Here is a 27,749-nt window from a genome sequence, read left to right as displayed (position 1 = left end):
GATAAACCGCACCAGGAACAACAACAAAGCAAAGCTCTTCTTTCTCAAACTAATTTCCGTATCGCGCGTATCCAATGAAGCGGGGCAAATCTGTCACAGGCTGAGGAAACAAGGAACTAAAAGCAACAACAGATAGAGATGTGTTTCTGATTATAGAGAAACGCGAGAAATACGGTTGATGAACTACGGTAGATGAGATATAGTACTGCGCAGTAAATGATGCTATAATTAATTCTCAAGCTCGCCACACACGATCGGGTTTGTATCGGGCCTCTCGCAGACGATCTGATCGTCGATCGATTATTGCCTATATATACGTATAATAATTGATATTTCTGATTCGATTGGAATTCGGTATAGTGATAATTGAAAGGCCGTCGATCGGTGTTGAGATCGTTCGCGCATCGGTTTGCAATGAAATTGAACAGCTGCGAAGAAGTGAAATCTGCATTCATATCGCGGCCTAGTATAGGTAATTAGTATCCGCTGTATACGGGCAGACGAGCTAACGCCCTTCTGCTGGAAATACGGTGTGTTTTCTCAGTAAAATCCCGATGCTACGATGCAATTCAATTTTGTTCAATCTTTATTGCGCCGTAATATATAGATGATAGCATTATTGGTGTTTACGATAAAGAGGAGGGAAAAACCAAGAATTAAGTGTCAAAAAGAAAAATATGTTGGACAAGAAAGAAATAAGTAAAGCCCAGTACTATACTAGAATACGAGCTAACGACCTTCAGGAAATACAGGATAAAATCTCTACAAAATGCAGAATTACAGCATGAACAGTAAAATCCCCGTAAAACACAGGAAATACAGGGTGAATTATCAACAAAATACACCATTCCACAGTAAAATCCCCATAAAATGCAGCACAAACAAACAGCATTAGAAATTCTACGAAATATTTTATGTTTCTTGTTTTCCGAAACGGTGTTTATTGTTTCGGTTTTACGTAACGAAACAAGCCAGAAGAGACTATACCAACCGTTCTTGGAAAACTGTATTGAAAACCGCGTTAGCGTATTCTGCTTGACTTGAATATCTTATACGAAAACCCATATTTGCACAACTTGCATTCGAATCTTACTGGCAAAAATTTAAAACGATATGATGACTTTGCGTATGTATATTTCATGATTATGAGAGGAGAAGAATGAATTCTTGCAAAGACGTCGTCATCCATATATGATAGATTTTACTAAGTAACTCTACTCCAGACGACATCCGTATGATAAATGTGTATAACTTGCGGAAGACACGGGGAGTTAAATCTCCTTCAGATAGAGATATAGATAAAGAAGGAGGGGGAGATAAGGAGAGAGGGAGATAGGGAGAGAGGGAGAGAGGGAGAGGGAGAGAGGGAGAGAGGGAGAGGGGAGACTGCTCTGCTTGCTGTTCTCTACCGTGTCGAGTTTCTAATTTACGGCAAGCGAGAGATTGATTTTTGCCTCTGATCCCGCTGCAGTTGAGGAGCGGGAGGAGTATGTGTGAATTCTATATAGAGATTTATAGTTAAGCGTCGCGTTGATAGAGATCTCTGACCGGGGAACATCGAATGTCAAACGTTGTTAGCAGTAATCCGTGCAAGTGCGACCCGGACCCGGTATCATAAAGCCGTGATCACCGTGCGTGGAGGCGATTTTGCCCGAACCAAATTGGCGCGGATCAAGCCAGAGTCAAATTTGGCCCGCGCCAAATTGGAGAGTGCGCTGACACGTGAACCACTCACTCGTTACTAAACACTCAAACAATGTCATTTCCAGTACCAGTTGCAATCCAAGCGCAATCACGTGTCCCGAGCAAGAATTTGGCTCGGGCCAAATTTGACCAAGGGACATCATCAAATCAAAACAATTCAAATCAAATCTACCAATCAAATAAATAGAAGAGGGTCAATACCTATTTCAAGATAAAAAGAAGACAGGACAGCCCTATGACTGTAATGAATGCACTCGCGCGCTAGATAATATAGTTTTTGATAAAATTGACTAAGAAATTTATTCATAAAAAAGAATATAATTCATTCAGAGTTTCTAATATTTCTAACGGTTACGTAATGCGTACGTATATGAACCTGCGTGTTTATTTTCTGTCAATGCAAGTCAAATCCTATACCAATACTGACGAACCGGGTCCCGATTATACACGTCAAACGTTTATATACTAAACGCAATCTAGCGCGATTCGTTACGACCCGGGTCATTAAAACAATAGATACAGCCTTGAAGCGCGCGTTATTACCGGGTTCTACATTATAGGTCGCATCTAAACAGAGGACAGCGGCGACAACAACAAGTAGTATAATCGTATATAATATTCTAGCAGTTATTTAGTTGGCGGTTTAAAGGTGAATCAGAAAATCGTAAAGAAAGAGTTATAGCCATGAATCCCTCCTGCCATAGATGCGAGAAAACCGTTTACCCGGTGGAAAAACTAATGTGTCTGGATAAGGTATGATGATTCTCAATATTAGCCCGCTATACGTGTATCTCGTTGTTTTACGCGACGATAATCCGTATATAATTTCCATTTATATATGAAATACACATTTCACGTGCTATATTTTTGGACAGAATTGGCACAAAGCTTGTTTCAAATGCGAAGTTTGCAACATGACACTCACGATGAAGACTTACAAAGGATACAAAAAACTGCCGTATTGTAATACGTAAGTAATATGGAAAACTTTTCGGATTAAAAAGATCTTTTTGCGATTACTACTGCTGAGTATTTTCTACGTGGAGTAGTTGCCGGGCTGTTTAAGCTAGACAATGTATTTTCTATTACAGGCACTACCCGACCACTCATTTCACGGCCGTTGCTGATACCCCGGAAAATCGCCGGCTCGCCAAGAACACAAAAGATCAATCAAGTATCCAATACCATGTAGACGTAAGCAAAAAGACAACTCCTTTTTTCTCTAGTTGGCGGAAGAATTTTTTTTTGATTGATAAATTACGATTAAAAACGGGGGGTGCAATTAATTACTTGGGTTTTTGCTTGAATTCAGAAAGACACTGAATGCCTCTATTTCCTTATGCTGCACCTCCTCGCTTGCGAGGGTTTTGATTGCCGCCCTTGGAGGTTTGCTGAGATTTAACTCATATATTTTCAGTTTGAAAAAGAAAAAGGGAAATATACAGCTGTTTCAGATGATCCAGAAACCTTAAGAATTAAAAAGTCCCAAGCCCAAGCTAGCGAGCTGGCATACAAGACGAAAACACAGACTCCAAGTCAAAGACAAGTAATAATCATGAATTCACTTCGAGCTTTAGCGACATAGCCGTATCGGCATTCAAACGTAAAACAAGTGGAAGTCTAGATTATTTCCTAACAAAAACCTGTTGGCCCCTTAGACCTTCCAGTCGAAGTTATAAAATCCAGTTAAACTGTTCTTCGAAAATTAAATGCCCATTAAGAAACTAGTGTTGTATTTATGTTTAGGATAACGCACCGCCGCCAGCAGCGATGCCACCTCCTCAACCAGGTCCTACGCCTTCTCCGCAGGTGTCTGCAGCGGATGGACAAGCGGTAAGTGCTTTCGATTTTCGAAACCTTGTTAAAAACTCCGTCAGCAGAATCCGTCAGCGATGTGTGCTATCATTATTCTCGTGGAAATCGCAGCCCAGACCCTTGAAATGTCAGACAATATCGGATACTATATAGCGAGAGACGATCGACTGAACGATGGAGTCCTTTCATTTTTCATCATAAGTTCGTTTTGTATAAAGTGGATTTTTTATTTCTGCCATCTATTATTCTTCTCCACGGATATTCGACTAGGATATATGTGTGACCTATGAGACACGGACCTAATATTAACTCGAATTACGACACTTTTTCATAAAAATACAAGGATACTATCATAAAAATAAGTATGATCATGAACATTATAGACAATCTAGGGTTAAACTCTAATTTAAAGGTCCGTGATGATATCCGTGTTGTAATAAAAGGGAAAGGGTCTTTGATGATATTCTTAGAAAAGTTTAATCAAAACACTTATAATAAAATGCTTCCCCCGTTTCTATATATATTTCTTGTAGCGATACGTAGCTCTTTACGATTACGCAGCAGCTGATGACGACGAAGTGTCTTTCGACGAAGGGGATTTCATCATCAATGCCGAAATCATTGATGATGGCTGGATGACTGGAACAGTTGAACGAACTGGTGAAACCGGAATGCTGCCCGCTAACTACGTGGAAAAATCATAGTCCAATGTAATCAACGTTTATAAGTCAATGGGACTCTACGACGAAGAGACTCTAAAAACGTTTTATGCAGTCTAAAACGTTTTATGGAGTCTAATCTCATCCACTCCGACATTATGACAACCGGAAGACAGTTTTCCAATATATATCCCTGCTGCTGCTGCTGCTGCTGCTGCTGCTGCTGCTGCTGCTGCTGCTGCTGCTGCTGCTGCTGCTGCTGCTGCTGCTGCTGCTGCTGCTGCTGCTGCTGCTGCTGCTGCTGCTGCTGCTGCTGCTGCTGCTGCTGCTGCTGCTGCTGCTGCTGCTGCTGCTGCTGCTGCTGCTGCTGCTGCTGCTGCTGCTGCTTGCTTACTAAAGAGGCTACTGCATGGTTTCAACTATGACAGTACAATATTTCTAGTATCCGGCAGCATTTGACAAAAATTAGACGGAAAATCATTGATAATTAGTGCTATATTCTTTAAGACGTGTATATTTTTAATTCGTATTTAGGAATGACTTTTCTACGTGGTATCCATTGATTTTTTTATAAACACAGTTCTGCGCAATATAAGCGAATAAATTACTATCATTGTTTTCACAGGAACCCATACATGTTTCGATGTTTAGTACCAACAGTAAACGCCATTACATTTTGCGTAATTAAAAAAATAGAATTATGAAGTCATTTTCGAGAATTTCCTGAATATGTTTCGTCATTATGTTCCTAAACTCTTCGAAGTGCAAAACCTCGAATCTGTCAAATAAACTAAGTTGAACTATTTCACCAATAGTTCCCATGTAATTGAATTGTTTCTGGTTATTGTATTAATGATACGTGGTTATGTTATCGGGAATCTCATCTGATAGAATTTACAAGATAGATAAATAAATGTATTACTTACCGCGCCACCAAAGAAGCAAAAGTAAGATAGTCGAATTCAGTAAAAATCCACACATCGCGGATAAACAGTTACGGCATTACTTCTGCGTAAACGGGCCGTGTATTCTCGGGTAGCACATTCTGAAATGTTTCAAGGCAGTTCGATTTGTTGAGAGAGCGAGAGCGATAGCGAAAGCGCGCGAGCGAGCTGCAACCCGGCGAGTATTATATACGCAGCGACGTTACAAATAATATACCGCTGAAATTGACTGGAGACGGCGGAGAAAGCAACGAATAAATACAAACACGTTATTCATACGTCTATATAATATCTGAACGTTGTACGACGTATTATCGTTGTTTGGTTGAATATGATATTTTTCGAGCGGTCCAACTGTTTCCGCGCGGCGGTCCTGCCGGCACTGAACAAGCAAACGAATTAATACATCACACGGAGAACGTGTCAGAGGAGATGTTGCGTCGAAGCGCGAGGAGAACAAGTTATTGACAACTGCCTTGATAAATCACCCGAACCCCCACTCCCTACAGGCAGACGGTCATCGCGTAACGTTCACCGATATACCGCGAGAATCCGCGCGGCAGCTCCATTATTCCCTCGGCCGTTGTTTAATGTGCGGTTATCAACGAGAGCCAGTGGTCTAAATGTGACTTATAATTAATATCGACATTACGCAGTGGTTTACGGGAAGGAAACTGTTCGTTTTAGTCGTAGAGAACGACTGTCGGATTACTGCTTTACTGACCACGCGGATACTTACTGTTCGGCGTATCGACAGAACCGGCAGTTTCAGAACACTCGTACATCAGAACAGCTTTTTGCTTCCATATACCAACACGACCAGTCTGTTAATATCGGTGACGCTGTGTACAATTTCTCGTATCAAAGGCCCTTAGCTTGGGGATAACATCAGTGACAATAATCTACAAAAGAATCCGGACAATTCAAAATCATTTTTGAGAAATTATTTAAAAAAAACAACCCTTGCTTATCGAATGATTACTTTTAAACGATAATGACAATTTAAAAGTGTGCATGTTGTGTGTTGATTTAGAGCGTGATTGAACTTTTACATTTCTCTTTTCTGTTTTTCACTTTTTATTTTTGCGGGACTACTTTATATAAACTATTTCTCCGTTTCTACATGCCCCTCCAAATCTGATGTACTGTAATTTCTATCTATGTACACTATGCTGTAAGTTATATTTGAAAATAAAAAGCATTCAATTCATTCAAAAGATCAGCGGATCAAGATGTAGACCTCCACATACGCGTTTTTGAAATGGCCGCCAGCCGTGACTTTTCTTCTGCTTCTATAAGCCGCTAAAATCTTAGAATGACGCGCTGTGACGCTTGAATATCGCTTGGCCGGGGCAGTCACCGACCGACACTGTTAGACCAGAGCAAGATGCCAAAGTTATCGATAGAACAATAGGATATAGAGGGAAAGCCTGGGAAACCGAGACATTTGAATATCGCTTCGTTACCGCCCGACATTTTGAGAACAGATTCTCGAGATGACTGAGTTATCGAAGAATTAACGGAAAATCGGCCACAGCCTGGAAAACTTGGATTAGATTCCTTTCAATTCGTCCCAGTCCGACGTGGATCCGGTTCGACAGCACTGAGTTGTGACGAACTGGGGATAGTTAATAGAGTTGATGATATATCATATGAAGATATGCAGTTGCGATAGAACACCGAGTCAGTGCGGTGGTAACGGGTGGAATTCTTTAATCGATGGATAAGATTCACTCTATCCACGTTGTCATCTATTTGTTGCCCTCCTATGCGTGCTATTAAATGTATTTTATGAGTGAATATATCACGCGTTATCACAGTTATAGACTGATAAATCGGTCGTATCCTAATTTTTTTGAGTGCCTTCGTCGTATATATATTTTCACTTCAATATATACTTCAGGATCCAGTTCCACAGTTCGGAGTTAAGATTTGACCCTTAGTTAACTCATTGAAAATGAACTAATTTTAACTCAGAGTTAACTCTAACTCACAACTGTGGAACTAGGTTCGAGGAACGCGCATCGCCGTTCTTGCATTATGAGAGCTAATTTTCAGCGATTAATGGTGACATCAAGGAGTGGTCCGGATTGGACCTCCTCACCGGCCTCTTGCTGTCGACGAAAGGCAGGCGAAAATTGAATGCGTCGTGGTTAGCACCATGTCACCAAGAATTTGATCACAGATAATTCTGTCCTACAATACATATTACACATGGCCAAAAACGACCTGTGCCACAATTCTTATATATCACTTTAATTCAATTGAAAAGAAACGTTTCAGCTATAATCTGTTACGTCGAAGGCTCGATATAGTATTACATACAGAAGCCGCCGATTAGGGCTGCGTACACATTGCTAGTGTCAACATGACCCGGATATTCCTTCGCTCTAGTCTCAGTCGGCTATAGACTCCGGAGAGGAACCCGCGACTAGAGAACAAGCAACACACGATGGAAGTCGAAGACGCCTTGAAGGAGTTAGGACGTTACGGAAGATATCAGTTTCTACAGATATTTCTCATCGAAATCGTCAGTTTCGCATCGGCTTTCAGTTCAGTCGGTTTGATGTTTCAAGGTACATCCGCGAAGCAAAAATTCATGAATTTTTTTTATCATAGCTGGGCTATATTTATATCATAAATCTATACAATAATTCATCCTTCGCAGAGTCTGTTCATTGCGGCGTACACGATAACCATCGTGATTACGTTCGATATACAGATTACGAATCATATATTGATAAGCTAGATAATGGTGGAAAGAAAAATGTTTTGAAAAAAGAATGTTTTAGTTACTTTTTACAAGGAAACAGCTTGCACCGAGTAACATAGCAGCTGACTAAACCGGAATATTCATTTTTATGCTGTTTAAAGAGACTTCACTCATCGAATTTCTATCAAATTTCTCATTCAGAATTTCAATTCAATTCCTAACGGAGCATTACTATACATGACGAACTTACGGAAGTTATAATCAGCCCCAAATTTTGAGGTTTTTCTATTCCGCCTCCTGGCAATTTTGAGGTTTTTATTAGCATGCCAATAGTCAAGATTTTCCAAGGGCAAATAAAAACTGGGAAACCGGTTGCATTGGCAGTTTAAAAATTTTACGGAATTCCGTAAGATCCGCGTCTAGGGAACCGATTGCTTTGCCAAAAATTCTGATACCATCCAAAGAATGTTTCATATATGGTAGGATGGATTCCGGAACATCGTTGTAAACTGTCTACGGTGAATCAAACAGTGAACCAGTCGATACCATATACAACTAGTGAGGATGGAGAAATTAAACTCGATCAGTGTCGACAATTCAAGTCAATTACAGATAATACCACAGTCGTCTGTCAAAACGGTTACTCTTACCAGTCACACGGTTATTACACTCTTACCGAACAGGTCAGTCAGTCACTCAGCAGAAATCTCTATGATCCAATCACCAGAGAAATCGTAAAATCATCTCATCTATTTTTCAGTTTTCGTGGGTTTGCGAATCCAGTCACATGAACGCCTTGATTTTTTCGATATTCTTCGGCGGTATTATGACCGGCAGTCTATTGGTGCCCCCGTGGTCGGATTATTTCGGAAGGAAAAGGCCGCTTATAGTCTGTTCGGTATTGGCCGCTGTCACGATGTTCCTATCCGCTATATTTGTAGATCCGATATTTTTCGCTGTAATGAGGTTTTTCTGCGGAATATTTAACATGGTATGCATACATATTTACAAGTAAGATAAATTAAACTACGCGGGCGTTATTATTTGACTTGCATATTGACATTCCTTGGAATAAGCGTAATACGTATTTACCAAGTCGACAACCATTTGCATTTGATATACTACCCCCTATAGCACCTATAACTCGAAAACAGCCCATGAAGATTTTGAAGGACTTCTTTGAACAACGCTTTCCATAATCTATTGACAAATTAGAACAGTAGCGGAATAACAGGCCGTATCCACTCAGAAGTGGAGAAAGATTATATGAATGAAACCTACTATGTAAAATTCATAAGCAGGAATCCTTTATATTTATACATCATCATAGACCCAGTACTTTAAAAATATTCTTATCTTTCTCCGTGGTATCAAATTACTTATTCTAATCAATTCATAATTAATTCTCGTTTTTTGCTGTATATTTCCCTCTTTCGTTTTCAACTCAGGGTACCTCTTTATGCGGTTATGTTTTGGCATGTGAATGGTACCCGACCGATCAGCGTTCATTCCCCAACGCGTTTCACATGGTCAGCTGGTCAGTAGGAATGCTCGTCACGGGGGTTTGCGGTTACTTCTTCGATCACTGGAAATATATGCAAATCATTGGAGGATTAACCTTCTGTATCCCGATCGTAGGAATATGGTAAATACCAAAAATACACCAAAAATACATAGTGTATTTTTATGTATTTTTGTAAATACTAAATCCTAATAAAATCTATTCGTTGTGATCTAGGCTTTACGATGAATCTGTAGCGTGGCTCGTCGCTAATTCCAGACCCGATGAAGCGATCAGAATTTTGCGAAAAGCAGCGAAATTCAACAAACGTTCGCTTTCACCAGCCGTCATTTCAATGATTGAAGACACCAAAAAACAAGGTGGACTATCGTATAAGTTCCCTTCCTCTTAATTCGTTGTTCCCGAATAATTAGGAACATTGTCTATTTTTGGTCAGATGAGAGCCCTGGGATGCACAGGGTAAAATTGGTTTTCAGCGATATGGTCGGCTGTTCTAAGGGTAGCGTAGACTCGAATAATGAAACGATTGGAATTTTACAGATTCTCAAACATCCAAAACTGCGTCTATACACGATGCTAGAAGCTATTATCTGGTAAGTATCGGTATCGGTTCAAAGTACATTCAAGATACAAACGTAGACATACCTTTTATGCAAAAACTTTTACATTGTGTAAACTTGCGTATCTCGTGTTCTGAATATTCAGGCCAAGTGGGTGACGCACGGGTTTCGTTTTCTCTACTACAGCGAATCTGTTTTTTTTTTCTCTTTTTGCAGGTCTTTTACGAGTCTTACCTATTACGGGTTGACACTGAGTACGACAGTAATGGCCGGAGGTCGATTTGCTAATTATTTTCTGAGCACTGCAATTGAGTTACCGAGTTACCTAGCGATGCACCTGCTACTGCTATGGTACGTTCGACGACAGCCGTCGATAGTTCCACGTCGCAAATCCTTTTTTCGCGTCTGAAAAAGCAATCGACATATATTCCTTACCGCAATATCTCCACTCCATGAAAAATTTATTTACAACGACATAAGGTCGATTTCTAAGCAAAAATTTGCTTGCCTTCAGTGCAAAAATGCAGATGGACAGCTAAGGCCAAATTCATTGTTTATGGGGTAGAAATATCTATATTCTCAGTCTTCCCGCCCACCCTCCAGTAGTAGAGTAAGATGTATAAATGTTAAAAATCTTTCAGTATTGGAAGACGAGTATCGTTGATGTTGCTCTATGCTATAACCGGTATAGTTCTAATAGCTGTGACGTTCTGTCCTAAAAGTGTCGGTACGTATTTTAAGCTTATCTGAACGTATAAGACAGCCCAGAGCCAGCTAAAAACCACTTCGATAGGAATTAATAATTCAACTGATACTCACCGTGCATAAGCACTTTGGTTGTTAAAGATGAACTGTACACATATCAAAGCGTCACTTAATACTAGGTTGAATTGTTAGTATACTGTCTATGAAAATACAGTAGACTCCGTCGAAGTCGGATCCGATCGACTCGGCTGCGGATAACCGGGTTCAACTCGGATGTTTTTTGAAATATTTTTACGACACTAGTTCAAGTAGGCCTATATATGAAATACATAACACCCAACCCGGCGGACACATCTTTACGGTCCCAAAGATCCAGCTTGATTGAAGTCTACCGTATAATGTTCAAGCATGAACTACAGATTCAAAATGTATATTTCCAGGAGGGACGAATTTGGTTCCGTTAATTATGACGTTTAATACCGCAGGGAAATTCTGCTGCGCCGCAGCATTTGGTATCGTTTACATCCATACCAGTGAACTTTACCCGACTAACTTCAGGTGAAATTCTACTCATTAAAGTAACTTAAAAAGAAATCGTTTTCCCTTAATTAATCACTGTATTATCTATTTTATAGAAACCGTGCTATAGGTATTGCTTCAGCGTTTGCCCGAGTAGGGTCGATGACAGCACCATTCGCCGCTTATTTGGTAGGATTTTATCTCGTACATTTTCAATCCTGTAACTTGTTAAACATTTCAAAATTTCGATTGAATTGTTTCAGGCTCAATTTATATCTTGGTTGCCAGGCGTGATTCTCGGGTGTATTGGACTGGTAACTGCTTTACTGATGTTACCCTTACCGGAAACTAGAGGTGCACCGATGCCTCAAACTATCAGTGATATCGACAGACCTAAAAACAACATGATACACCCGACTGTCGATGAACATCAACTAGAAGAAATATCAAAAAGATATTAAATTTCTAGGATAAATATTGGACCATTGTAATAACCAAGTAAACAAATTTCTAGTACAAATTGAGAAAATGACTCAACTGAAATATAATATGAATACTTTCATACACATGTATAACATCTAGAATTCATTTTAGATTTCTGTGGCAAAACTTATACTTATACACAAAATACAGTAACCTTCAAAATGAGAAACACTGTTGAAAATTAAATATATCAGGAATCATTTTTACTGGCGACAATTCCGTGAGTTTAGCGACTCTAGTGCAACAGACAAAATCATGCAAAACTGCTGATTTCCTTCAACAAAAACAGGCAATCTATGTCAAAAAATTCCAAAAAAACTAAATTTCATCTAAGGACAGGTGGATGGATGAATGGGGCTGCATCCCAAGTAAGCTGAAAAGAGAACTTTTCTTGGTTTCATTAAAAACATATTTATTATCATCCAGTTCTAGAGAAATTTAAAAACAAACTTCGTGAACACAATTCGACACGATATCAATCTACATTAATTTGATATCTAAAAGAATTATCAATATTTCTATGATAAGATTATCGTTATTACATAAAAATAAATGTAAAATTCATTCGATAAAATCACCCAATTTCGTTATACTGGTATACAGTGTTTCAACTTGGAACATTTTCCATGACTTTGAGGAAGTAAGATTTTCCAACTCATAATAAAAATCACGTATCTCAACCTAATCTAACGAGGCCTATCTCAACCTATTTCAGTGAGGCCTACACATATCTGAACCTATTCTAGTGCGGCCAACACATATCTGAACCTATTCTAGTGTGGCCAACACCTATCTCAACCTATTTCAGTGAGGCCTACACATATCTGAACCTATTCTAGTATGGCCAACACCTATCTCAACCATTCCTATTTCAGTGAGGCCTACACATATCTGAACCTATCTTAGCTATTTAGTCCAGCAACAGGAATATCATAGCCTTTCTAACCCACAGTGGCCTGACTCACAGCTAGTTGTTTCAATCATTGGTACGTAAGTTACAAATCTAAATGGATAAATACAGTAAAACAAGTGTAGGATCTGCATTAGGGCTGCCAACCTCTGTAAAGTGCTATTAGTAACCAGTTGAATTTTTAACAAGAACATTTCATTAAAATATGAAAGAAAATACTCAAATTAATCAGTAATCAACAGTAAGAACCTCAGTAACACCTTTCATATTTCTGTTCAAATCAATCGGTAATCAACAGTAAGAACCTCAGTAACACCTTTCATATTTCTGTTCAAATCAATCGGTTATCAACAGTAAGACCCTCAGTAACACCTTTCATATTTCTGTTCAAATCAATCGGTTATCAACAGTAAGACCCTCAGTAACACCTTTCATATTTCTGTATGCATCAAACAAATCAAACCAGTATTTCTCTTGGGTCGAAATAGTAGCGAAATAATGAAAATCGGGAACAGCTAGTTGGCAGCCCTGTCTGACAGGAATAGTAACTGGTGTTCGGAGAGGAACTATCTCGTCGTATCATTACAATTGAGAGATAGACTGTGGATGGACTAGTTTAACGTGTCGCGTCATCGTCGAACGCTGCGTGAAACGACGTTTACATATCGCGCATTCGTGCGGCTTTTCGCCGGTGTGTATACGCATGTGAACGCGTAGGTAATCGCGCGCGAACTTATGACCGCACAAACGACAATCGTACAATCCGGATGAGTCGTGGGAGTGTTCATCTTTGACGTGTCGATCGAGACTGTATTGACGATAGAAAACTTTATCGCACAGTTGACAACGTTTCACCCGCGACGACGCTGGACTCGTCGACGCGTGTCGTTCCGGGTCGGTCGTTTTCGCGTCGATTTTACAGCGCTTGTTTCCGCGAGGGGCCTCACCGTCCGTTCGAGATGGCGTCGTGAGAAGTTCCGTTAGTTTTTGATGAGTTCCGGCGAGCGGGGAATTCTCGGCGTGCCACGGCGACGCGTCGTTATCGCCGTGCGTCAGAACGTGCGCCGCGAGGTGCGTCTCTTGCGTAAAGACGCGCTCGCAAATTCGACATTCGAATCGAGTGATCAGCCGTTCGAGCGATAACGCCGGACTGCTGCTGCCGCTGTTCGCCGCGCTGCGTTGGTGCAACCGGCCGTGTACGCGGTACGATTCCTCGTCCGCAAACCGTTCGCCGCATGCGAGGCATTCGAACATCTCGTTCGGACTGTGTAGACCGGGCGAATCTCGTAAACTCGCGCGGCGTATCGCGCCTGCCATCAACTGAGACGACTCGTACCGCAGTTGTCGGTGTTCGTCGGTGCCGCCGCCTAGTGGTGGTTGGTGATGATGATGGCTGACCAGAGACGGTATCGGTAATCTTCGCGCTGATAACGCTTCGATGAAACTCGGTAGCACGGTCGCGCCTGAAAATACACAATGATGTATAAATATAGTTTATTTGATTTCAAATACAAAATTTCTATCTATAAGAGTTCCCGAGTTCCCTGTACAGTAAACCTCACCTGACTCTGACAAACTGGGACCGATCAAAATCAGTCCGAGGTTAACGAAGTCCCAGTCCTGGTCAACGATAGGAAATTACGTTAAGAAGTCAGAAAAATGATTTGCTTTTGTCCGAGTTGGCCATGTCTGGGTAACGGTTTATTGCATATACCGAAATATAGATTTTCATAGTCGAACTCATCTAAGTGGAGAAAGTCATTGAATCTGTGTTTAGGGGTTGATGGGGTATTTGGTTTTAGAAGCGTGTTCTAGGTGTCACTAAACTGAAATAACCCCTTTAACAAAATTCAAGAAGGTTTTAAGTCATGCGGTGGTTGTCACAAAACCTAAGAGGCTTGCCGGATACTCGAACGCCAGGATCCGGCTCCACAGTTTCCAGTTAGAAGCTAACCGGGAGTCTTACTACCCTTCATACCCTGGATCCGGTTCCACAGTTGTTAGAGTAAACTCCGAGTTAGAATTAGTTAATTTTCAATGAGTTAACTCTTGAGTTAAATCTTAATTCACAACTGTGGAACTGAGTCCAGAGTCATACCTGTTCCATAGTTCTCAGTTAAACATAAACTGACACTCAAATTTGACCAAAAAACAGTTAGATTTTTAACAGACGGATAGACTAGAGTTATATTCAACCATCCACTGCGGAATTGAGTCCTGAAGTCTATGAGGAGTCTGTGGGTTTAACGACACGTGATAAAACTAATAGGAAGAGAATGTTTTTATCATTCCCTGTTGCTGCGACGACACCGCATCTCAGAAGTCGATGCCGTGCGCGTCTTTCATGTGCGTTTTCAGATACACGGCGCGCGTGTAGCTCTTCCGACACACGCGACACTCGTGCGACTTCACGCGAGTGTGCGTGCGCAGGTGTTCCTTCAGCAGGAACCGTCGATCGAACTTGCGGTCGCAGATGTCGCACGGGAAACACCTCCCCGAGTGTTTACGACTGACGTGCGCCTTCAGGCTGTTCAGGATCGTGAACGTTTTCGGACACTGTTTACACTGATACATGACGATCGGCACGTACGAACTCGACGACGACGACGAATCGTTCTTATTCGTTCGTTGATGATATTGTTGAAATCGCCGTGGCGTCGTCACCGTCGCCTCGTTCTCAGCAGACGGACGATGATTTCGTCTGTTATTATCGCTCGCAAGAAACCTCCGCGGTATCCGACTCGCCGCATTTCTCGACACCGCGCGTTTCGCAGAGACGGCGCTTCCGTTGTTTTCTCCGTTGCGCTGCCAGCCCGGAGACGTGACCGCTCCTCTCATTTCAGAGTTCGCGCGACGCACGCTGTTGTGAACCGATGTCGATCTGACCGACGGATCGGTGCCGCTAGTCGCGTTCCACGGACGCTGTCGAGACTTACACCACGTCTGCAGACTGCTGATCCAGTTCACATCTGAAAGAGCAGCAAAAGCAACGATCAGATCAGAACGGGAAAAAAAACACAACAACGTAATAAACGAAAAATATCGTCATCGATCAATTTTATCATTGATAGTTTATTCCTTAAAACGTTGTTCAATACAAAAGATGTTTAGCGCGCGGTATCAGTTAAAAGTCATCACGGTTTGTTTTACGGTATCAGTTAAAAGAGTAGTAAATTAGTTCACAAAGGAATTTTGCCAAAAATATCTGTTTCAAGAAGTGACTGAGGTCAAATTGAATAAAAATATTGTAAAATAGTCAGGTGAATGTCAGTGGGCAGTCTGTCAAACTGTCGGCAGGGCTGCCAACCTCTGAAAAGTGCTATCGGTTACAAATTGCATTTTTTTCAATAACATTTCATCGAAGTATGAAAGAAAGTATTCAAATCAATCAGCAATCAAAGGTAAGAGCTTCAGTAACATCTTTCATATTACGGTATGCATCATCAAACAAATCAAATCAGCATAAAATAGTAATACTGAAAATCAGGAACAATTGGCCGCTCTGCATTGGGTACATTTTAACGATTGAGAAGTACAATGCACTAGTCGAGTATTATCAAGTCTCCATGATGCGAGCTGATTCTGTAAACCGCTGAGATAAGCTTGGAAAGATTTTTAAGAATTACAAATTAGACGAAAAACAAAGAATAGAATACAACACAAAAATGTACCGTACTTTTATTGATATTTTTCAAAGTATTTCACAAACTAAAAATATAAAACGTCAAACAAATTAAATGCTATATAAAATGAAATGAATGTTGGATTTCACAACTTATAACGGAGTGTCCACATTAATATTCAATAATCAAGGTCAGTTGAATCGGTGTACATCAACACTGGACTATACAATATAGGTTATGGTGCTGTAGTTCACTGTATTCATCTATAAAACTAACTAAACTTTGCTATACTTAATAAAAACAACTAGGGGTCCAGGGACACCATGCCCACTTGGGAAGTGGTTTAAAATGCTAAACAATCTAACAATTTCAACATTCAATGCCCCCTGGTGACCATTTACAAAAACCAATGACCTTGAAACTCACCACAATCATAGAACATGTCAACAGCTACGATTTTGTAATTGATTGTGATAACAAAATATGCCTCGTTACCAATTTAATATGGAAATACTAAGTCATTCATTCTACTATTCAACGCCCCCTGGTGACCATATTCAAAACCCAATATCCTTGAATCTCACCACAATCATTGAACATGCCATGAGCTACAAGGCCAGTTTTTGGCAAAACCCAATGACCTCGAAACTCACCACAGTCATAGAACATGTCATGAACTACAACTTTGCAATTGATCATGGTAACAAAATATGCCTAGGTACCACGATTGGTAGAACACTATATCCGTGTTGACGCGATGAGGAGAGAATCCCACAATGATAATAAAAAGTCCGAAAATGAAACTCCAAGATAGTAGTTTATTTCAACGTTTCGACTATATCCTAATAGTCATCTTCATCATTATTCCTGAAGATGACTATTAGGATATAGTCGAAACGTTGAAATAAACTACTATCTCGAAGTTTCATTTTCGGACTTTTTATTATCATTGTGGGATTCTCTCCTCATGCCTAGGTACCAATATAATAAGGAAATACTAAGTTATTCTACTATTCGACGCCCCCTGGTGACCATATAGAAAACTCGCAACAATCATAGATGATGTCATGAGCTACAACTTTCCAATTGATTGTGGTTACAAAATATGCATAGGTACGAATATAATAAAGAAATGCTAAGATATTGTATTATTCAACGCCCCCTGGTGGCCATATACGAAATCCAATTACCTTGAAACTCACCACAATCATAGAACATGTTATGAGCTACAACTTTCTAATTGATGGTGGTAGCAAAATATGCTTAGGTATCAATATAATGTGGAAAAACTTTTTCCCACTTACGAATGAGTACTGGTGACACCAAGATGGCCGCCAATTGCGTCATAATTGGCTGATGAAAAATACCTGTCTCAGGTATAAAACATCCCTTTCCAAAGAATACCCATCACAAATTGTAATGAGAAATGGCAAACCAGTAGGAAGCTACAGGACTCAGAATTTGGGCCAAAATTAACATTCTTGGGCACTAAAAAGGTCATAGGACGGCCATCTTTAGTCCGACCGACCCAATTTTTGTTATGTTGATGGGCCCTGGGGGGATTCACATATATCCGAAAGATTCAGGTAATTGATCAAAGCGTCTTCAAAATTTCCCTCAAAAAGTTCAAAAATGTGTAAAAAGTGCTGATTTTGACGAACAACAATGGCTGCCAGTCGGCCATCTTGATTCTGATAGGGCCAGTTTTTGGGCTGAAGATGTGTCTAGGGTAGATACATGTGTAACCCAAATATCAAGACATTACCTTGAAGCGTCTTCAAAACTTCCCAAAATAACTGGATTCCGTCTACGGACGGACGGATGGACGAACGGACAGACGATGGACGAAAAGTGAACGCAATAGCCCGCTGGGACTAAAGTCCCAAGTGGGCTAAAAACCCAACTACAGTAGAATCTGCTTAATTTCGGATAAGAGGAACCCATTTTATGGGAAAAGGTTCGACCGCATAACACTGAAATCTATTGGACTGTGTATAACATTTGAATCTATTGAAGATAACCATCTAACAATTCAAAATATCTTTCGGTCTCTCAAAAGGGACCGTCGTCGGGTATTGCGCACTAACATATCAGCAGTGTTCATCGAGGCTCGAAAGTTGACACTAGGCGTCGCCCTCGTCATCTAAGCTTCTAAAGCGACTGAGACGTGTGTTTTTTTTGCGCGGAACTGCGAGAGGAGACAGAGGTGGATTCACCCGTAAAGCTACGTTTCATTCATGAAACGTTTTAATATGAGTGAATAACGACGCGCGTTGAGTGAACCGACGATCGCACACGGGACACACGTGTCTTCGTTCGCCGGTGTGAACAGCCAGGTGAATCTGCAACGAATATTTACGATCGAAACTCCGGCCGCAAACCTCGCAGACGAACACGATACCCGAGTGTTTAACTCTGACGTGCGCTTTCAAACTGTTCAGCAGGCGAAATATCTTCGGACAATCGCGACACTTGAAGACGTAATCCGCGTGACGATTATTATCGGTCGGTCGTCGGTTCTCGGTTCGTTCGTTATCGTCGATATTACGCGCGGTCGCCGCGGTAAGACCCGTGCGAGAACGTGATTTTCTAACACCGCTAACCGTTTGCGCCGAACGTCTTCGACTTGCCGCTAGAACCGGATTCGATACGCGTAATTTTCGCACCGTCATCGGCAAGCCGTCGTCGTAAGCGACCGGCGGGAAAACTGTCGGTGGAACCAAATTACTATTCCATTGCTGTGGAGAAATCCAGGCATCTGAAAACAGCAAATTGTCGTCGATCAATTCAATTCGCAAATTGATTTTTTTTATCGCGTTCTTATCGATATTTGTCTTCAAAATGGGTACCGGGGGTAATCATAAAACAGGGAGGAAAACGTACAGTTCAGCATTATACCTATAAGGGACCATTCAACCAGTAATCCCCTTGTACCAAGCTGCTACTTTTCACAAGCCGTCCATGTGCAAATACTATATCGGTGTTAGAGAGTAAGTAATAGTGTTGAGTTTTATTTTCAATGTTTAAAGTGGCTTTCGTTTTGCTGTGTAAATCCCTGCCCAATATGTATAGAGACTTGCTGCGTACTTGTCATTAAGTCAGACAAAATAATCAGAGGATTTACAACCATAAGGATCTTGGAAAAGCGGAAAAAGCACGAGGCTGCAAAACCTCCATAAACGACACCATTCAATACTAATTGAATGGAACAATTCCTCATGCGGTGAATGCAATGAACGATGTCATGAGCAAACTCTATACGAAATGTATACCGGATGTCGATTCCTTAAAATCCAACATTACACTCTTGTAAGAAATCGTGAAATCCAACGTCGATCATTTCTTGCAGCGACATTTTAAAGGTTATCAATTGTCACAGAAACCGGAAAAACAAAACCATATCCCGCGACCATCACTGCACCGTACAAGCAGGCGTCGAAACTGATCATTCTCAAACTGCTACGTACATCCAGTCTTCAATCATCTATCACGCTACACGTACATACTATACACTAGTTTAACTTTGTTCTTCCGTTTCATGGACGGACCGAATTTTATCCGAGCTCGCAAAACCAGAGTTCCGTGTAAACAACGATGCAAGCCGTTATCACGTTGTTTTCTTGTTTTCTTATGAAGAATTCTCCGAGATTCCAAGTCAAACAAACAAATCCGAGTACAATTTCAACTTTTTACAGGCATTAACGACCTCTGTTGTAGATCAGTCTGTCTCGCTACATTCGTTCTACAGTCATAAAAGACCCGTTTGATTTTAATAAGAAGATATTATGAAATATATAGAACTCACCTTCTGCGAATGACTGCGGAACAGGTAGATGAGCAGTGAGCACATCTTCTGATACGATCTCTTCTATTTCGTCGGGCGGCTCTTCTTTTATTGTAATCCCCTCCTGTTCATCGTTCTCTAAGCCTTCGTTCATATCGATACCTGTTTAAAAATGAGAGATAATAAAAACTAGCGGCGACGCTTCAGCGGTTTTAGCCATCGGTCCCTATTCTCATCGATCCAGGGTTTATAGGTTGTAGAACCCTGGGCCTGGTTTTATAGACCGGTATTAACTTTAACCCGGGGGCTAACTCAATTCATTTTAAATTAAGTTAACCCTCGGGTTAAAGTCGATACCAGTCTATAAAGCCAGCCCCTAGAGACAGCAGATATTCCCCGATAAAACCGATCAACTTTGATCAACTTTTTTACAAAGTTGGGACCGGTACCTAGAGTCTAACCAATTTGTTGGATCTCATATGTATTCCCGAAGATGACTATTATCAGCGTTAAGTTGAAACGTCAAAATTATATCATTAACTCAGGGATTCTATCTTTCCCTCATATATTCTCAGAGTGTTACATCAATGCTTACAAAATCTATAAGCATTGAATGTTGTCATATTTTACCTGCAGATTGTGTAATGTGATTGTGAGACTCCGTATTGTGTAAATATTCTGCGTGAACTAGCGACGAATGTACGTCATGCGAATCTCCCCGATTCGTCCACGAATCACCGCCGTTTTGCTGCAAGAACTCGTCGGCAATCCGCTCCGACGACGAGTACGCGCCGCTATAATCCTCCTCATCGTTTAATACGTCATCTTCATTTTCATCGTCGTCGCAAGCTTTAATCGCTTGATCGCCGTAGATTTCCGTTCGCTCGACGTCCGGAGCGGTGGTTACGAAGTCCGTTTCCATAGCGATCGACACCGGTAACGATTCAACCGGTAGTATCGTCGACGCCGTCTGCGATTCGTGCTCGGTGACCGTGCTCGGGATTCGTAAATCGCAATTCGACGAACGCCGAGGCGCATTTTCATCCGATCTCGATTTCGCATCGTTATCAAACGAATCATTGTTGCCTTCTGAAACAGGTTGTTGTTGACTCACTAGAAAAGAAATAACCACGAGTGGCGAATAACCAGGTTTCATAGATGTGGAAGAAAAATAGTCCCCGGGAACATTTTGAAATTTGTTAGTTATAACAATGGTTTTTCATTGTTACTATGGTGGTTGTCAACCAGATTTAGGATTTAGCCCTCGCGATAACTTAGATACTCGGTCTACGAGACCGACCCCCAGGAGTTGATAATTCAAACGCTAGACGTGTTATCGCAATCCACCGTTGATAAAACGCTATATCCGCGTTGAGACGATAATACAACTAGAATCCCGCAATGATTAAGTCCGAAAATGTTTCCTGTATTCCTGAAGTTTATAGTCGAAACGTTGAATAAACTACCAGCAGCTCAAAGAAACATTTTCACAGAGGCGTTGGAAGTGCAGCGACTGCAGCTGCGAAAGCCGCGGCAATAATTTACTGAATGACGTATTTTCTTTCTATACCACGTTTTTGAAGAAATTAAGTAAATTCACTGCGGCAATATTTAGAACCTGTCCAGAATCGGTATTTGGCCGCAGCAATCAAAAATTGCTTCCAGCGCGCCTGTTTTAAACTTATTTTCTCGTCTTTTCAGTGGGATGCTCGTTACATTATGCTATCGCAGTACTTGTTATCCCGATTGATCCTCATTTATTATGTCGTACAAAATAAAAGAGCGCTTTAATCACAAAATTACTCTGAAGCGCTATCACGATCAATCAAAATAAACACAGAATATAAATAACAATAAAATTTTTTTATAAAATCGATAGATTGATTGATATAAAAATGTTCGGTACTCAGATTTGTTATAACCCATCGCAGTGACTTTGAAAACTTCGTTCCACCATAGCTGCGAAATCAGCACATCCGTGTAGACTACTCGCGCGATGCGATTTATAGATTTTGAATAGAAATACTTACAACAGGACGTCGTTGTCGTATTACGATGAAAATGGAGCGTGTTTTTGCGTTTTCGATCCCATCGCGACCAAGTTGGTTCGTCTGCACTGATGATTATATCGTCGAATAGTTCTAAATGGTTGATTAAACATTTCCGTACGACGTCCTCGGGTACTTCTGAAACAGTATAGTCAAAAATATAGTCAATAGCTACCGCTATATGGGTCCAGGGATGCTGAAAAGCCAATTTTTAGGCTGCAGATCTGTCTGATGTCTCTATCTTAATCAAATAAGCGTAGGCCCTAATTACTATCTATCAACACCTTATTTGAGACACAACAACTTTCAATCCTATAAATACTTTTGCTTGTTCAACTCAGGCTAGTTGTATTGTCAAAAGGGTTAAAGCATTGCCATTGAAAAGGTTTACTTTGGTATTCAGTAGTGCACCATGGGTCCTTCTTATTACCGAGATGACATTATTTACCGAGATGAACCGAGATGACATGAAATATAACATATTCATTTGTTCCTTATCGATTTTAACACTTGAAATCATGTTATATCAGTAATAAATACCTTCCAGAGTCATATTTCACATATTTTTCCAGATATTTGGTTAAAAAAATTTTGACTTCAAATACGTCATCTCGGTTAGCAATAAAATTACATGGAATACATATAACAGTTTAATATACATATATACACGATGTAGACAGGTTTTCAGTAAGTGAATCAGTGATAGTTTAATTAATGGATACTGCGACGTAACACTCAGATTTCAGATTGTTTTTTTTTCATGAGTTAGACCCTTTCTCGATGTATTTCCCTAAATATTTGGCCATTTCTATAGAGGACATTATAGTTACAAATTTGACTTTATCATTTACGTTCGACATGCTAGGATATTGATTATAAAATTTGAATATGATCGATCCTTGATCTCATCTCGGTAAAGTCAAAAGTTATTTTTCTACAAAATATCCGACAAAATATGTGAAATATGACTCCTCCAGCAGGCATTTATTACTGATATAATATGATTTCAAGTGTTAAAATCGATAAGGAATAAATATTTATGTTATACTTCATGTCATCTCAGTTGATCTCGGTAAATTACTTCATCTTGGTAATGAGGAGGACCGGTGCACCACGCACTACCTATTACAAACCACTTCTGTGCATAAGAGAATGTCAGCGATTTACCTACCAAGGAACAACATGTTGAAGCTTGTAATTTACTTTAATTCATATCAACACACTCATCTGTGAAAAAATAAAGCAAGAATACCGGTATTCCGCCTAATAAGAATATGGCTTAATGACAATGTACTCCTTCTTGTAGCATTACTCACTCGTTTCAATAAATTGTTGAATTGAATTGAATCAGTTTTGCCTGATTTTCACAGAACTACGGGCGATAATTGATCGGTAAATGCGCACTAGACGTGCTCTCAGTCATTAGAAGCAACTTACAATTGACGAATGATCAAATACTTTCTTGACAAAAAGCAATAGCCGAATAAACAATCTTTAAAAAGAATTGTTCAAAATTCACAAAGAAAATGTACCATGTTACTCGACGTATGAATTCAATACAATCAATCAATTTGTTAGATAACAAATTCAAATTTGCTTTATTGTGCTATGATATTCTCATTGGGTTTACAAAAAAGGCAAAACAAATTTTACAAAGAACATAAGATGTTTGGATAATGCTGCTTAGCATTTACTCATTTCAAAATGTCTATATTTTCTCTATTCAACTTGATTAAGACAATTTTGGCAATTCTTCCGTACCAATGAATATGCCAGCGTTGTATTGGGATCCTCACCAGTCCTCAGATATCCGAAAACTAGAGATGGTCCAACGTCGAGCAGCACGGTTCGTCACCAATAGTCAACACAACCGCTCAAGCGTCACAGCAATGTTGGTGAAGCTGAATTGGCCGACACTGGAGAATAGGCGCAGGAATGATGCAGACTAGCCATGATGTACAAGCATGGCCAACCTAGACACCACTACTCGTCTCGTCAAGCCAATACGCTACTCCAGAGGCCTGAGCCAGCATGCATTCCAGCGGCCAACGTGTTCATCCGAAGCACGCAAGTGGTCATTTTTCCCAAGGACCATCGCTGATTGGAATGCCTTACCCGCCACAACGGTGACCACCGAGAGCTTTGAAGCCTTCAAGTCTCTCCTAACTGCCTAACGCCATTGGGGCAATTTTTTGAATAAAACCATAATAAACACCCAAAAAAATAAAATAATTTTTTCATGCACCTCTCGATGGCAAAATCATCAACTGGTTGATGGTGGCCATAAATTGGTCGAAGTAGAAGTATAGTACCGCCCCTACGCCGGGGCGGCGGGATCAATGGTTTTCTGTCCTACGGCCACGCAGTTTGTTGATTCAAAGACCTACCACGGTACGCCTAAATGAGTAATCTGTTATCGGTAATTTTGCATTGCAGTTTCCGATATGGTCATTTTAGTACACGACGGTAAAGCAAATTTGTTTTAGTGAGATGGGCCTCAGTCATTCCGTGCTCAGTTGCGCCGGAGGTTTCCAGGCAGTTTATTAAAAAGCGGCCTAGAATTTGAACTTTCTTCTTACTATCTAATTAAAACCGCCCCAGCGTAGATCCTTTCAGGGTCTTTCATTCATAATGTACCAAAAGAAATTTTCCTGCTTTTACCGTCTGAAAAACCTGCACCAATCACGGCATGTTTTTTTGTGACGCACAGCCAGGGACTGCGCGATGACAGAGACTAAGGTAATCAGACGAGGCCGCATTTACTCATTCGTGCCGGTGATTCTAGATCTGGTAAGTTCAATGTGTGACTTAAATAATTTCTCATACTTTGCACATCTTTATAACCATTGCACACAACACTGGGGTACACGCCGAAGATGAGATGAGTTTCGTAAATGGATTTTTTTTCTAATTTTTTTCGAAGGAAGTGAAAGGTTTTAAAGATGGTTCTTATGTCTGAGGTCATGACAGTTTCAATGCAGGCCTAAATAAAGAATATTTAAGATATTAATGTTGCTTATTCATTCAATACATATTCGCATAGCTGTATAAATGACGATGATGATTTAGTAATGAATTATGGCTGCTTTGAATCACAATTATACAAAATGCCACGAAACATCGATCTCTCCTGAATTGTGTGTGCAATCTCCATCGTTACAGGAAAATCTATTACCGCAGTCACTCCACTCGGAACACATCCCAGCCTATACACCCGAACACACCGTAAACATGGCTCAGAGCGTTAATTTCACTGGTACATGGAAACTGGAAAAGAGCGAAAATCTCGACAAATTTTTTGCGTTTCTCAAAGAAGGTATAGTGTAAATAATAATGTCATACGCGGCTCCGGTTGGGTTCGTGTTCATTTTAAACTCAGTAGCGATATATAGCCTAAGTCTAAAACAGTTTCCCAGGACCCAGATCCACAGATCTCGGTTTAGAGTTTGACTGAGCATTTCTGATGATTTCGTCGTAGCAGATAAAATGTTATCCGAGAACTATGGAACTAGACTCAACCCTGTATCTATGCCCAACGGACATGCGGCAAGGAAGAAACATTTTTCCGCGTTTTCGATGTGTTTTTGTTATGCCATGTGCGTTGAACGTTTTATCGTTTGCAGGTAAAACTTTTACTCAAAACGTTTTATGAAAATCGTGGTTTTTTGTTTGATGAAACAAATGTTTTGCCGTGTGTGCGTTGGGCTTGTATTATTCTATATAATTACGTAATATTTCTAACTAAGTCTTAATCGTCAATTTTCACTTTCAATAACATTAAATAATCTAACATAAATTTTAAATCGGGTTTCTATATCCTAAATGGCACAGTACTGTTTTTGACCCGTTAATTGCACACTTTACGCGATGTAGCTTTGGAAGCATTGAATAAAGAAAGGTGTTTAGACCTTTCATTGATTCACTTGATTTGGGAAAACATAACAAGAAAATACAGTCCATATCTTACATTATTCCCTTATCTAAAAAAAACAACTAAGAAATAGTAGTAATAATATATGTATTATATATTCACGCGTTTTATGCCTCCGGGGAAGATCTTATTACACGACGGAATCATACCGCAATTATCTATGTAAGACCGAAAATCCATTGAATATCAGTTCAATAAATATGACTCAGCTTTCTATGGTGGCTGCGATTCGGGGGCAAAAGAAAATAATACGACACTCAATCTATGCGATTTTTTTGAAGATTGTTCAATCCTTTCTTTGCGGTAAATGCATTGGGCTTTTCACTGTAAACTGTGTCTTTAAAAAAGTTATAATTGTTAATAGATCGAAGAATTATTTATTTGCTAATTTCAGTCGGTAACCTGTCTATGGTTTGGTTTAAGCATGGACGTCTAATCTAGTTTATACGTCCATGGTTTAAGCGATCGAATATTTTCACAATAAGCCCATCCAATAATAAAGCTTACCGCCAACGATTACGTAGCTAATTAGATCCCTTAGCCGAAAGGCTGTACCAATAAAGGTCAGGATGCCCCGTATATGATATCGGGTTGAATTGTTTTGTAGATGCCGGTCTTCTGCAGAAAATGGGAATGGAAATAGCGAAGGGGAATAAACCCACGCAGAAAATCGAGCAGAACGGCGACCATTTCGACATCGAATTGCATTTACCGGTGAAGAAAAATTTGAAATTCAGTTTCAACGTCGGTGAAGAGTACACTTTCGAAAGTCCAGATGGGCGAAAATTCAAGGTTTGTTCAAAACCAGATCAACATTTAATCTCCATCAACATTTTTAGTCGCCATTAGTTGTTATACTGTGATGAATGAAGTTGTTACTGCGATACACGCGGCCTCGCCCGATCTAAAATTCGTATCCGTTTATTTCAGGGAACTCCCGTTTGGGAACCTGAAGGTACACTGCGAACTGAAATGCAACCTGTTAGTGATAAAGCATTTCATCATTTTGAAACTCGGGCGATGGACGGGGACATGATGATGTGGGTGAGTAGTCGTACTAAACATATGCCATACATGTTATGAAGTGGAGTTCTATGCAATCGATTTCGTATCTCCACACATATGCTAAAATGCTCAAACTTAATTCGCGGACAATGAATTGAAAGTTTTCACGTATGTTTTGCTATTCTGTATGCTGTTCCACTGCTAGTTAGTTACCTAATCGTTGGTGGTAAGCTTTGGTAATCGGATGGGCTTTTTTACCATATGTGGTTTGTGAAAATATCCGATCGTGAAACTAAACCCAAGACAGGTTACTGTTTGTCCACTGCTAGTGGTGTATACCCGTTTCATGATTGTGTCCTGTTTCAGTCTTCGTTTTGATAAAATAATCAACCGCTTATGTCATAATGTATTGTAGAATGTTGAAATACCAGGCAAGGATTTCATCGTGAAACGCTGGTTCGTAAAACAATAGTTCGCTAGTGTCCGTCTGTCATTCGGGTATTCGTCGTAAATACAGCGCAGCTGGTTATTAGTGGGTAGAAACAGAAAGAAGTCACGCACCAGATTAGCCCCCCCCCCCCCCCCCGAGTCATCTGTTAGAATTGACTAGCTGTCCAGCACGCTCGTTTTATATTTCGATGCTGATTGTACAAATAAATATAAATCTTGATCTAGAACGAACTGTAGAATATATGGTAGAATGTTGAAATACCAGGCAAGGATTTCATCGTGAAACGCTGGTTCGTAAAACAATAGTTCGCTAGTGTCCGTCTGTCGTTCGGTTATTCGTCGTAAATACAGCTCGGCTGATTATTAGTAGGCAG

General features: G+C 40.3%; 4 protein-coding genes across 6 annotated transcripts; 3 read left to right on the top strand and 1 right to left on the bottom strand.

The window, feature by feature from the left end:
* The first annotated feature begins 221 nt into the window (after positions 1–221).
* LOC141913062 (LIM zinc-binding domain-containing Nebulette-like) lies at positions 222–4,367 on the top strand. The gene is made up of 7 exons (XM_074804504.1): positions 222–258; positions 2,340–2,457; positions 2,580–2,674; positions 2,796–2,898; positions 3,122–3,250; positions 3,451–3,537; positions 4,053–4,367. The coding sequence occupies exons 2-7, from the start codon at positions 2,389–2,391 to the stop codon at positions 4,221–4,223; spliced, it is 654 nt and encodes a 217-aa protein (XP_074660605.1). The 5' UTR covers positions 222–258; positions 2,340–2,388; the 3' UTR covers positions 4,224–4,367.
* A 3,133-nt stretch (positions 4,368–7,500) lies between these two features.
* On the top strand, positions 7,501–11,755 carry LOC141912994 (organic cation transporter-like protein). The gene is made up of 11 exons (XM_074804433.1): positions 7,501–7,698; positions 8,319–8,518; positions 8,596–8,826; positions 9,284–9,480; positions 9,574–9,716; positions 9,794–9,950; positions 10,134–10,268; positions 10,559–10,644; positions 11,063–11,180; positions 11,258–11,330; positions 11,405–11,755. Exons 1-11 carry the CDS (start codon positions 7,575–7,577, stop codon positions 11,600–11,602), a joined length of 1,662 nt encoding a protein of 553 aa, XP_074660534.1. The 5' UTR covers positions 7,501–7,574; the 3' UTR covers positions 11,603–11,755.
* On the bottom strand, positions 11,737–23,542 carry LOC141912993 (uncharacterized). 3 transcript variants are annotated; one of them, XR_012620209.1, is made up of 7 exons: positions 23,427–23,542; positions 23,161–23,216; positions 21,972–22,127; positions 20,572–21,054; positions 19,963–20,103; positions 14,633–15,503; positions 13,878–13,997 (listed from the first exon to the last, which is right to left on the bottom strand). XR_012620209.1 is itself a non-coding variant. In XM_074804431.1 (6 exons), exons 2-6 carry the CDS (start codon positions 23,171–23,173, stop codon positions 13,117–13,119), a joined length of 1,674 nt encoding a protein of 557 aa, XP_074660532.1. In that variant the 5' UTR covers positions 23,174–23,216; positions 23,427–23,542; the 3' UTR covers positions 11,737–13,116. The 3 variants fall into 3 exon arrangements, 2 of the variants coding, with proteins under 2 accessions (XP_074660532.1, XP_074660533.1); XM_074804431.1 differs by lacking the exon at positions 14,633–15,503 and having other exon boundaries at positions 11,737–13,997; XM_074804432.1 differs by lacking the exons at positions 14,633–15,503; positions 23,427–23,542 and adding an exon at positions 23,306–23,400 and having other exon boundaries at positions 11,737–13,997.
* A 1,156-nt stretch (positions 23,543–24,698) lies between these two features.
* LOC141912947 (cellular retinoic acid-binding protein 1-like) lies at positions 24,699–27,397 on the top strand. Its single transcript, XM_074804382.1, has 5 exons — positions 24,699–24,779; positions 25,152–25,305; positions 26,528–26,712; positions 26,851–26,964; positions 27,341–27,397. The coding sequence occupies exons 1-5, from the start codon at positions 24,714–24,716 to the stop codon at positions 27,395–27,397; spliced, it is 576 nt and encodes a 191-aa protein (XP_074660483.1). The 5' UTR covers positions 24,699–24,713.
* The last annotated feature ends 352 nt before the right edge of the window (positions 27,398–27,749 follow it).

The sequence above is a fragment of the Tubulanus polymorphus genome, chromosome 11, assembly GCF_964204645.1.
Source record: "Tubulanus polymorphus chromosome 11, tnTubPoly1.2, whole genome shotgun sequence".
Taxonomy (NCBI): domain Eukaryota; kingdom Metazoa; phylum Nemertea; class Palaeonemertea; order Tubulaniformes; family Tubulanidae; genus Tubulanus; species Tubulanus polymorphus.
Note: the sequence above shows the minus strand (reverse complement) of the source record. Positions and strands in the feature narration are given on the sequence as shown.